This window comes from Papaver somniferum, chromosome 9 (assembly GCF_003573695.1).
Source record: "Papaver somniferum cultivar HN1 chromosome 9, ASM357369v1, whole genome shotgun sequence".
In the NCBI taxonomy this organism is placed as follows: Eukaryota; Viridiplantae; Streptophyta; class Magnoliopsida; order Ranunculales; family Papaveraceae; genus Papaver; species Papaver somniferum.
Window position 1 is genome coordinate 172,843 of NC_039366.1, and position 12,630 is coordinate 185,472.

At 36.2% G+C, this 12,630-nt stretch overlaps 1 protein-coding gene across 1 annotated transcript; it reads right to left on the reverse strand.

Moving 5' to 3' along the window:
* Window positions 1–1,379: 1,379 nt before the first annotated feature.
* Window positions 1,380–6,852, reverse strand: LOC113310746 (golgin subfamily A member 6-like protein 1). Its single transcript, XM_026559514.1, has 4 exons — window positions 5,802–6,852; window positions 4,624–5,340; window positions 2,817–3,401; window positions 1,380–2,197 (listed from the first exon to the last, which is right to left on the reverse strand). Exons 1-3 carry the CDS (start codon window positions 6,798–6,800, stop codon window positions 2,919–2,921), a joined length of 2,199 nt encoding a protein of 732 aa, XP_026415299.1. The 5' UTR covers window positions 6,801–6,852; the 3' UTR covers window positions 1,380–2,197; window positions 2,817–2,918.
* Window positions 6,853–12,630: the final 5,778 nt, after the last annotated feature.

Genomic DNA, 12,630 nt, shown 5'->3' on the forward strand with positions numbered 1-12,630 from the left:
CATATTTTTTTTGACAATAGTTTTAGGCTCACTTTGTATAACTTGCAAATCTTAATGAATATTTTTTTCTATGCACTTGACCTTTTATAACCACACATAATCAAAATTATTCATCCGCCACACCCACGGCAACCGCCACCATCATCCCCACCCCCTCCGCATCCAGAAGCAGTGGCACCAGCAGTAGTAGTAGTGGGTGTCTCCTCGTGGCATGCACAGCAGCAGCAATAATATACGGCACATACAATTTCAGCTATCAAAATTCCACCAAAAATTATTCTAGGAATGAGAACTGCTATGAGTTCCATTTTATCCTCTCTATAATATATCTAATTCTCCTCTCGATTTGATTTATCTCTTACCTTTGTGGTTTCTAACTTATACTTCCAAATTCTGGAATGTTTCAGATCAACCAGGGAGTTGTCGTACTCTTGGTAATGTGAAGTTTCTCACGAACTTAAAATCTTAAATGGACTGGCTTAAAAAAAAAAGTAGAAACTGTGTTCTCCAAGAACGAGTAATTGATCTGATCAAGTCTCTGAAGTTGATTTTTTTTTTGATCTGATCAAGTCTCTGAAGTAATATAATTATTAACTGATTCTTCAAAAAAAAAAAGTACTAATAATAATAATATCTGTTTGATCAAAAAAAAAAGAAAAACAAAAAAAAACATATGGGTGTATGTGACTCGTTCTGTGAAAAAACAGTGAATCGGTAGACTAAACACCAACACTATGTTTGTTTACTCCTAGACTCATCTGAGTCGTCTGGATCTGAATGAAATCACCTGACTCATCTGGATCTGACTCAATATGTTTGTTTTGAGTCAGATGGGTCGTCTGGATCTGAATGAAATCACCTGACTCATCTGGATCTGACTCAATATGTTTGTTTTGAGTCAGATCTGACTCCAAAAACGTGAGTCAGTGGTTTGGTCCCGTGAGTCAGGGGTATTTTGTTACCTGACTCAAATGGGTCCGAGTCAGGGGTTATGTCTGAGTCATAGGTCGAGTCAGATCTGACTCAAAATGCAAAACAAACGATCTGACTGCTGACTCGGCCCGAGTCATATGTTGACTCAGATCCAAACGCCGAGTCAGCTGCGAACAAACAAGATGCAAGTCAGTTTACTCTAAGAAATTTGTTCTTGAATCCTTCCTATAATTGGCTCAACGTGGAGTCCCTTACAGATTCAGATGTTGAATCAGCTGCTTTGAAACTGGGCAAAACGTAAGAAACAAGCGTGAAAACTAAGGCAACATGTACTTTGCGGGGTGACACAAATGAGATGTTAAACACAGGTAATGAATTCTCTTTCTGCAAGATATGTACCACTGTCTGATACGTACTGGTTATCAAATATTAAAAGACACAAAATATGCAATGTAAACAATTCCACCATCCAAATCTGCAGAATAAAAGAACCCGCTATCTCTGAGGTAGTTCCATAATACAAGGAATTTACTCAACCCAAATCTGAAACACTGAATTTTGTTTTTTTAGAGAAAACAGCTTCATATAGATTTCTTTTTTACTGGAACAAATACATCCTTTCTAGCAGTACAAAAGTTCCAAGCAAATAAGAAGTTGCTAACCCAGACAGGAGAATACGAAGTACAGACAGTAGAGGCAGTAGTATAGTCACAGTGAAGAAGAGAATTTATGCATACCTTACCTTTACTAGAGCCAGGATAGGAAACCCCGTTTCACGGTTTAGGCTGCACCCATTTCGTTAGCCACTAATCCCTTAGTCACTTTTGCTTTCTTTTCCTCGAGCTACTAAAGATGTTTCGGTTCGGCAGGTTGTCTCAAGATCAAACAACCATGTAAATGTAAATATATGTATTCCAAATCCTTACAGTTTGAGATGTAAGGACGGCACCTGATGGTTGCATTTGTACTGAGAAATATTTGCATTTGTTCGCCAGGTTGTCTCAAGATCTCAAGGACGGCACCTGTACTGAGAAATAAGTAAACCATTTCATGGTATTTCATTTTCCACATGGTGATTGCAATTGCGTGAGCTTCATCATCTTGGGGATCTTTGTCTACAACCTCAAGTGGACGCATGACTAGTATAAGCCTTGCGAGGAATTTACAGCTCTTTCATAACAACATTTTTGTGTCCTATCACTGGCTCTGGAGTTTTGCTTCAATTCACAGTGTAGCTCCCGTTAACATCCAAAGACTTCAAGACCTGCAATACAAAGATTTTGCATTTATCACAACCAAAGACTTCACATAAACTACATAATTGTTATAGATTCTGCAACACTACTAGTTACATCAGTGTGACACAAAACACCAGTGTTGTTTATGCGTTTAACTACTTTGATCAGATTATCCACATCAAAGTATACACCTAACAACAAGCAATGCAACTCATATTTGCTTTAGCCTTCTCAAAAGTCAGTGTTCACCTGCAGTAAGCTTTATGTTTTGGAAGAACTACATGACGCTATAGATTGCGCTTTCTAGGACGATATACCGGGTTATCAATAGTCGCCAAAATCGTAGGTCAGAGCCACCACACATTTTATCATGTAAGAAAATAAACATGTCAAAAATTTCTTGACTATGGTGGATTGCTAGAATGGACTAGTTTTAGATATACAATTTTAATCCCACACAAAGGAGAGTTCTGTTTAAGGTTGTGAGGGGAAACCCTTAAAGATCACATATCACATCAGGAGATGGTGAATTCCATTTATTTCTGAAATTAAAATAACGATATAAATTAATGATAAAACACAGATCTTGACACTAGATACAAAATAAAATAAATAGACACAAAGTAAGAGAGTTGCAAGATTTACCTAATACCATTTCTCCGTTGGAGAGTGAATATCTGATATATACTGGTTTCGAGCTAGCTAGGTCCTTGCGGCTTTCTCCTCCTCAGACTTATCTTCCTCTTCCTACTTCGTAGCACTTCCTTGAACTTCCTCAACTTTTTTCTTTAACTTTTTCAAAAGTTTCTTAGGCCTTTTGGCTTTCTTAGGTTCTTCCGCAGTATCTAAAACAAGTTTCCTCTTGAGCACACTTGCATGACCATCTTCTAATATTTCCTCGACCATAGATACAGCACCGACTTCTTCTACCTCAGACTTATCCTCTTCTTCCTTCTGCGCATCACTACCTTGCACTACCTCCACTTTTTTCTTTATCTTTTTCAAAATCTTCTTAGGTCTTCTGGCTTTCTTTAGTTCTTCCTCCTCCTCCAACTTTTCCTTTTGGTGCACAAGATCACTCGATGAAGCTTTCTTCTTAGGTTCACCAACTTTACTTTTGTGAACGACTTTCGCCACCTTTGGTAGAGCTGATACACTCTCTGTAGCCCCTTCTGGAAAAAATGTTACTTCTTCATTTTGTGAGTCCTCCGTGACGGGCCTAATAGATGCCTGGTTATAAAATTTAATACAAAAGAGATTACATATTTCAGACCAGCTTATGTGAATGATAACCATAACAATAGTATATAATGGCCTACTTTCATGTTCACAACAGCTCTGAAATGTTAGTATGTGTACCGTACACCGACATGGTACACATAAATTCACCTAAAGTATACCCCCTAACTCAAAAAGGTTTCAAATATGAGAACTATAAAAAGATTTGAGTCATTTGAACCGAAATGTAGATAAAGTAAGTGCAAGCTCAAAGTTTGTAGAGTAAAATAGCATCCAAGTACAAGGACATGATCATGCAATATCGCAAAATAAGTTACAGATCATAAAAGGCAAGGGAATGAAAATTAGCGACTGACCCACCTAAAAACATACTTTGTAAAAGATCAAGGAGAGCAGAAATTTAAGTCCTTAGCATCAGTTTGTAGTTCTAGAGTCATATATTTATCTAAAAATAACATCAGTTTTTAGTTTTTGCTATAAAAATTCACAGATAAATACATCACACAAGGCTAGATGTTTTTCCATAAAGTACTGTTTTCACCACCTTCGGCTATCGAAAACTATATTTCATCTCGACTATTCACGACATACTCTAGTTTAGTTTCGGGTCTGAAGAAGAATACACCCTAATTTATGTGAGCAATAGAAATAATTGTTTCATTTAAGTAATTAAAATACAGCGATAAAACTAATTAATCAAGCGGAGAACATTCAATTTCGGACACAATCCACGTCAGAGCTAAGACGTCCACACCCCTCATTTATGTGATTTATAGAAGAATATGTTTTAATAATTAGTGGGTTTTATCCATTAAAGTTATCCATGAATAAATTGTTGTATCACAAAGAATGATTTAGTTCTAAGTCGATTTTCTCCACAAATTACCAAATGGAAACACGCATACATGCTTTCCAAACACTTGAAACAAAAACAAGCACCTAACTTTATTAATAGGTCTAATTTCGATTCTTACCGTTGAAAACACAAATAGAACTTGATTGCAGCCTACACAGTGTACTAAACTTCATAAAACCAAACAACAAACCAAAAAACTAAAACATATACCAAGTAGTTTTCATATTGGAGAGCATAAAAGAAGCATACACACAGCAAACATGCGAAGGAAAAGCATACATACAGCAAACATGCCAAGGAAAAGCATTAATGTTACAAACTGAATAAAGGAATACTAAGAAGTGAAAGATGGTATACCTGCAACAGCTCAGGGACTTCTACATCATACTTCTTCGCTGAACTACTTTGCACTTCCTCCACTTTTTTTCTTGACTTCTTCAAAACCTTCTTAAACCTTTTGGATTTCTTCGATTCTTCCTCCTTATCTAAACCAATTTTCCTTTTAAGCACACTTGATTGAGTAACTTCTAACACTTTACCAACCATAGAAACAGCACTAGTCTCTTCTTCTTCCTTAGCCTTATCCTCCCCTTCCTTCTTCCCACCACCTTGCACTGCTTCCACTGTTTTCTTTAACTTTTTTTTTAAAACCTTCCTAGGCCCTTTGGCTTTCTTCGATTCTTCCACCATATTTGAAGCAACTTTCCTCTCGATCACACTTGCTTGACTATCTTGTACAACTTTCTCAACCACAAGAGCTTCATCAATTTCCCCTTCCTCATTAGACTTATCCTCTTCTCCCTTCTTTGCAGCACTACTTTGCACTTCCTCTACTTTTTTCTTTGACTTTTTTAAAACCTTCCTAGGCGTTTTGGCTTTCTTTAATTCTTCTACCTCATCTAAACCAACTTTCTTCTTAAGCACACTTGCTTGACTATCTTCTAATACTTTCTCATCCAAGGGGACAGCAGCAATCTCTTCTTCCTCCTGAGACTTATCCACCTCTTCATTCTTCATAGTACTACCTTGCACGCCTTCCTCCATGACACTTCCCTTAAATGCCTGCTTATATATCTAATAAAAAAGAGATTATATATTTCAGACCAACTTGAAAGAAGATAAGAGCATATAAGTGAGACAAGGAGAATACACTCTCATTTCTGTAAGTAATAGAAAAATGTGTTTGATTTGATACTTTGCAATAAAACGCTAATCTATCAACAGTATCATTTGAAACTCTTTTTGGCATAGATTGAACAAGAAGTGGACAACCTAAAGTTGTCCAGGGATACAAATATAGTAGCTGCATGTCCAGCAAGTACAAATCTATGGATGAAACCTGTACGGCTGTACCACAGAGAATGACCTAATGTAGTTTTAAGTTATGCTGCCAACTCCCGCAACAGAATACCGAGTGGAAACAAGCTTAAGATCTTAAGTTTTTGAAAAAGGCAGCTAAAGACTGCAATATCTTAAGTTACAAATTCAGATAATCCAGAACACATTTGAATAAAGAAATACTAATTATTGTTTACCTGCCAAACCTCGGGAATTTCTTCTTCAAACTCGATCACATACTTCTTCAAGAAAGCATCTTCGGAAAAGTCAAGAAGAGTGTACCAGCTACATGGCTCGATGAAATGTATGGAGATTAAATATCGATAGACAGCAAGCCTTGGTATAAGAGTCCTCTCCAAGCTATAACGAAAAATGTAAGGATTCCTACGAAAATCAGATAGACTATAACCCATATCCGTCACAAGGTAATCCATTACAGCATTTATTTTCTTTGCAGAAACAAAATACAATATCGGATATTTCTTGCAATAAAATTCAAGTTCTTCATCCGTCCAACCCCATTTCCTATAATCATTCATTTTTTCTTCAAAATCCGCTCCACTCACAAAAAAACGAACAGTATCAAGAAATTTGTATTCACGAGGGTTCAAACCCCTCCTCTTAACCTCTTGCACTGCCTCTTTGAATCTATCATTTTCCACCTGAAAAACCCGGGGACTAGACCTAAAATATTTCACTATCCTAATTTCAGAAACACCTTCATCTTTCAAAACCTTAAAGTTGCCATCTATCATTTTCCTAAAATACCCTATAAAAACCTTCGGAAACATTTTTAGAAGAACGCTGAATACGTATGTGTCAGTACCAACAATGTTCTTAATGAAATCAAAAAGAGGAATTATTTTGTTTTCTAAACGATAAACTAGTAAATATGGTTTTTTACATAACAACTTGATAACTTCAAGATCCGAAATCTGTTTAGAAAAGAAGTAATCAAGTTTGGGTTCAAGATTTGAAACAATACATAAAAGTAGTTTTGGTCTCTTACTGATGATTCTGGTGATGTCTGGATTAGTGAAACCGTATGATTTGAGCAGATTGAGAACTGAATCTGGATTTGATTTGGTACTGAATTTGAGTTGTGTGGATGCAGCGAGAGATTTTTCTTCTGATAATCCACAAGAATTCATGAGGTATGAAATTTCTGGTGATGTTGAAGAAGTGTTGGGATCCATGGATGGAGTGGATCTTACAGTCGCCAGGGGGAGTTAGGGTTTTAGAGAGGATTTTGGGAGAGATGAGAGTCGAGATTCCTTGAGAATATCGTATTTTTATTCATTTCACCGGGTCTGGGTCTGGGCCAAAAGTTGGACTAAGGAGAAATGGACCATGGGTGTTGCTCATTGTGTCTACGGGTCACAGACTTGCAGGATGGAATGAGTTCCTATGCGCCCGACCAGTCGGGCACGAAATTGTATCTCTCGGCGAATACATCTAAGTCAGTCAGTAGTCATCAGAAGAGCAAAAACAATTTTTTAAGTAAAAAAGATGATTAGTCCGGTCGGATTCAGATTTCAAGTCAGATCCAAGCAAATAATGTTGTAAGTTTGGTAAGTTTTAAAGAAAGTTATTATTGGAGCGTCACATTCCAATAGATGGGCTTCACTTAATAGGACAAAAACGATTCATCAATAAGTAATTTCAAAAACTCCTTATCTAAAATTATTTTATAATGACCAAGCAACCCTTATATGGTTAGTACTAATAATTTAATTAACTAATAATTAGATTGATAAGACTTTTTATATAATTAGTGATAAGAAATCATATTAAGTGATTTTGGTGGGAAGGAAAGGTTGAAAAAAATGAGAAACTAGGGAGATATTTTCTAACTAAAACCCTAGATTTTAAATCACCCAACCAATATTCTTTTTATTTCTCAAAATTGATAAAAGTAAGTAAAAAAATTGAATATTTTAGCTTTTCAGAGCGGTTTACGGTTGGGTTTTTCCTTCGTAGCCAACCGTAAGACAAATTTACGGTTAGATGATGATGAACTCCTAATCGTAACTAGGTAAAATTAAGAAAAACCCAATTTTAAACCAGTTACGTATGGTTTTTTTTGGTCGAAACTCAACTGTACATCAGTTACGGCTGGGTCTTTTTTTTGTCGAACCCAACTGTAAAACAGTTACGGTTGGGTATTTTGTGATCGAACCAAACTGCAAATCAGTTAAGGCTACTAGATTTTTTTTGGTCGAACCCAACTGTAAAACAGTTACAGTTAGGTTTTTTTGAGGAAAGCCCAACCGTAATTGGTTCTGAAACCTAGTTTTTCTACTTTTTCAATCAATCTAACCATTTCAGATGCAATTGGCTTGTTGATTACCATCACTTCTATCAATATACTTCTTACGCACCTTTAATAGAGAATTCAATCGACGATTATAAGTTTTTTGAATCGTCGATTGATCGAAGATGGTGAAATGATTTTGGTTGGAAAAAAAAGGAAGAAATGATTTATGGTTAGTGAAGGAGAGGAAGTTAAGAAGAAGAAGGAGAGGAGGATCAGATCTTTCAATGAGATTTAGGTTTTGATTTTAGTTTTAGTTTTTAGGTTTTGATTTTAGTTGAAGGTTATTTTAGACATTTGGTATTGAATCAAGGATACCCCATAACCAGTTCTTTGGTCACTAGAAATCCAAGTGAAGCCCCTCTGTTCGAATGTGATGCTCCAATAATAGCTTTCCTTTTAAATCACCCACTCACGATTTATATTTTTCTGGTCACACAAAATGCTCATTTTAGTCATAAATCTCTGCAATTCATTACTAATTCAGGCAGTAGAGGCTGAAAATTATCTAAGAATTCTGGTAATTTCTTTATTTTGTACTTCCTCCGTCCCACTAATAAGTGACCTAGTTACTTTTAGATTTTGTCTCACCATTAAGTGACCTATATCACTAAACAAGGAGATATTTCTAAAATTATCCTTTTAATTGATTATAAGAAATATGCATAATTTGATAGTCATGTTTATATTCGTTACGTAGGTGTTATAAAATGCTTTTCAATGGTACGAAGTTTGCGAACATCCGTGGTGTAGTTTGAGAGATAAATCATTTCAAAATTTCACTATTTATTATCCATAAGGGTATAATCCTAAAAAGTTCTTAAAAATACATTTTCCCCTTGTTTGCCTTAAAAGTTGTGCAAACTTGAACTAGGTCACTTAATAGCGGGACGGAGGGAGTAGTAAAATTACATTTTTCATTGTTACAATCCTACAATGAAAAATAAAAAAAGAAAAGGAAAATTTTGCAGTAGAATTATTGGAAAAGAGAAAGAAACAGAGGCATAGAAGGGATTTCTATTGATAAGGGATCAACCTTATTACATAGTTATAGTATCATTTAAATATATGGAAAGGTAAACCCTAACTATATGGATGGGACGCACATATGTGGGCTGCAGGCCCTACAACACTCCCCCTTGTGCGGTCCAATAGAACTTCATTTGCAGTGCTTCACATATAGTGCTTCGAATGTAGTTCTTCAAATGTCGTCCTCTCCTTGATAACTTGTGCCGAAATCAATTGCCTCATTAAAACTTTGACCAATAAAAACCCAGTGGGATAAAACCTTGGTACAACTCTTCACATGTAGTACTTCACATGTTATCTCGTACTTTACATGTAGTTCATCACATGCAATACGATCTTCAAGGATCGACTAGTCTAAGTTAATTGTCTCGTTAAAACTTCGTCAGGAAAAACCCAGAGGGACAAAACCTGAACTAAAGAAAAATAGTACAATATTATGCAAACTTAGAACATAACTGGACTCGAATATGTTGCCTCATTAAAACCTTGACGAAGAAAACCCATTGGGGAAAAAACCTTGACGAAGGGAAAAGAGTACAACGTGACAGATGCACGTAAAGGTGATCAGTTGCAGATGATCACTTTGTTCCGTTGAAGTTGATTAGTTGCTTCACAACTCCTAAGGCAGAAAATCCTCGTGGGAAATACAATACCCTTAGTTGGGAAATTACTTCCGGTGTTTGTTGTTGTCTCATTAAAAACCTTGCCGAGTAACAGAACCCTGTGGGAAAAACAACCACGGTGAAGGAAAATAGTTCAACACACCATTAGATGCTCCCCCTGATGTCAGACAATTTTCATTAGTCTAATGCAGTCAAAAGGAGTTTATCACACTTTACCTTGGTGACTTAAATTCTTATAAGACCATGTTGTTGATTCTGGAAGTTACGTTGCTTAACAGACTTTCTCGTTTCATTTCTTTGATTCAGATATTTTCAGTAATATCAACGCGATTATTCCTTCAACGTTCAACATACTTGGTGTTTTAGTGTTGTCTCGCTAAAAACCTTGTCGAATAACAAAACCTTTTTGGAAAAAATATTCTCGATTGAAGGGAAAAATAGTACAACACAACTTCAATTTCGAAGTAAAATATGTTTACATCATATCCTTGGATCCTCCTCCTAATGTCGGCATCTCCCTATGATTACTTTCAGAGTTGTTCCAGACAGTTCCTTTAGTCATGTACTTTTCGAAACTAAATATCGGTAATGACCTAGAACGTAGTCCACCATATCTCCCTTTGATTACTTTTGATGGAGAAGAGATTATTGTTCCTTCATAATCAACAACTTTTGAATTTCACTTTCATTAGCATTGATTTTAATGTCTTTGCAGAGATAAAACAAACTCATGTCAATGGTTACTTTTAAGTATATGATTACGTTCATTATAGCATTCCAATGACGTTGTGTTGGCGTTGAGCTATATCTAGCTAACAAGTTCACTGAGGATGTAACATTTGGTCGAGTACATTATGCTAAGTACAATAATGCATCTATTGTACTTAGATAAGGGAAATTCATCTCGCGACACATCTTCGTCATCTTCCTTTAGACGAATTGGTCATTTACTTACATATAAACCTCGACTAACCATGGGAGTGCTAGCGGGATGCATGTCCTTGTTAAATTTCCTGACAACTTTAGACATATGCAAACTGGTGGAATAATATACCAAAATCTCAATTTTCGGTCGAGATTTCCCCAGATTTCTTATCTCGAATTTGGATTTAGAGTAGCTTGTAGGATCTCTTATTGCGTCAAGAGCACCCATCATGTCTGTAACATCAACATAGGTAGCTAGAATTCCAAATCAGGAACTTGCTTATGAATTACGCAAGGAAAATACCTTACTTGTTTATTCCCTCCAAATCAATTTCCACTTAGACGGGTATACCACATCCGCCTGATTGCTTCAATCTATAAGTGAGCGCTCTATCTAACTGTAAACGTACTATGTGGTTTAGAGACACTTGATTTGGGCAACAAAAGTCTATCAAGTACTTTTGTAAATATCTGTTATCTTTTGATTCTTTCAGAGATAAGTAATAACCACATGCATATGCTGCATTTCAAGTCCTTTTGAAATTAGAAAGCTAACTAAGTAGCGGAACGTTATAACGTTCATCACAAGAGGACAATATCAGGGCTTTGTGAGAAACCTTGCGCCACAAGGAGAGTCTTGATACTTTGAGACTTCATTCTTCCCACTGTACTCTATGAAAAATAATCATGTATGTCCCATAGGCTTTACACTTGGTTGGTTAGCACTACCACACCAAATACCCGTATATCTGCCAAAGAACTAAGTTCTACCTGGATTGTGTAGGCCAAATTGCTATTTATTTGAAATTAATCAAAATAAAGCATGGTTCGATCTCATTGTGCTCTACTTCTGGAGCTACTATTTATGGATTATATCATCAATGTGCACGCATGATACTTCCATTGACTCATGTGCATTCTCATAATACGTCAGGGTTTCATTGTTCTATGGAATCATTTAAAACTTCGGAGTCCTCCAGTATTGATTTATGGACATATTCAGAAAAAATCTTATGAGATGATTTCTGATGATATGAATAAGTTGTTCCTTACTCACCTACTTCCTTTCTAGGTGAAGATTGACTGAACCAAGTGGTCTCTCCAACTTCCATTATGGAGTCACGGCCTCAACCACTCTTCCACTGAGTGTAGTTGCAACACCTTAGTCTATGATGTATATCCCGTATTGAGGATTTGTAACTTTGCAGGTAGGTTTACAGCTGGTATGTGTGATCTCATCACTTTAGCAACATCACTGTGCATTCTGAAAATCGAATATTCTTTATCACTTCACATTTACATTTGTGGAGTACAAGAATCAATATGAGACACAGTGGGAACACATCACGACAATTCCTATCGTTCCCTTAGAAAATACTTTTTATTATCTCCCCCTAATGACTGGAAGACTGTCTCATTAAAGTGATAACCCGCAATCTAGCGGTAAGAGATCTCCTGCCAAAAGTTTTAAAATGCTGATAATTGTTGAGAACTCATTTCCAACATAACTACTTAACAGTTTTGAAGACCCGTTATAGTACGATTTGGAGTCGTAATGGCACATATATAATGCAACCAAAAATGCGTAAGAACACGAATGTCAGGCTTAAATCCAGTTACCAACTGGTAGGCAGAAAAGGTTGACTAATATTGGGTTCTAAAAACGAGTTAAGTAAGATGCGTGTAATATTGCATATCCCCAAAGCAATAAGATAGGTTGGTACGCATAACCTATTCCTTAGGCATCATCTGTAACCATTGATGATAGCCTTTGCGAGACCATGAGGTATGTGATGCTCTGCAGTCATCCTATTAAATATGCAATAACCATCAAGTCCTTTTGATGTGCACTAGCTAGCATTTTCAAGGGATGGTGAGCCCTTATATGTAAAATATGTGCTAGTAGTTTTCCAAACGCAAATTTCTTGGGAACTATAATTAGTCCAAAATGTCAAAACATTCACCAGAGCCATAAGTCACTTTAATGGTCCGCATTCTGCATGAATATTTTTCTAAAAATCACCTTGTTTTATTTGTAAAAATGGGTTGTTTACCATTTGCATCTTAGGATGGTCTCGATCCTGTTTTACTGAAGACTTTGTAAAGTGAGTGATATGCTCTCTTGATTAAAAGCAT

Excerpts from the sequence above, each read along its gene's own strand:
- LOC113310746 (XM_026559514.1), bottom strand. The coding sequence starts at position 6,800 with ATGGATCCCAACACTTCTTCAACATCACCAGAAATTTCATACCTCATG. Across the intron at positions 5,341-5,801 it reads AAATTCCCGAGGTTTGGCAG|ATATATAAGCAGGCATTTAA; the intron begins GTAAACAATAAT and ends CTTTTTTATTAG. Across the intron at positions 3,402-4,623 it reads AAGTCCCTGAGCTGTTGCAG|GCATCTATTAGGCCCGTCAC; the intron begins GTATACCATCTT and ends TTTTATAACCAG.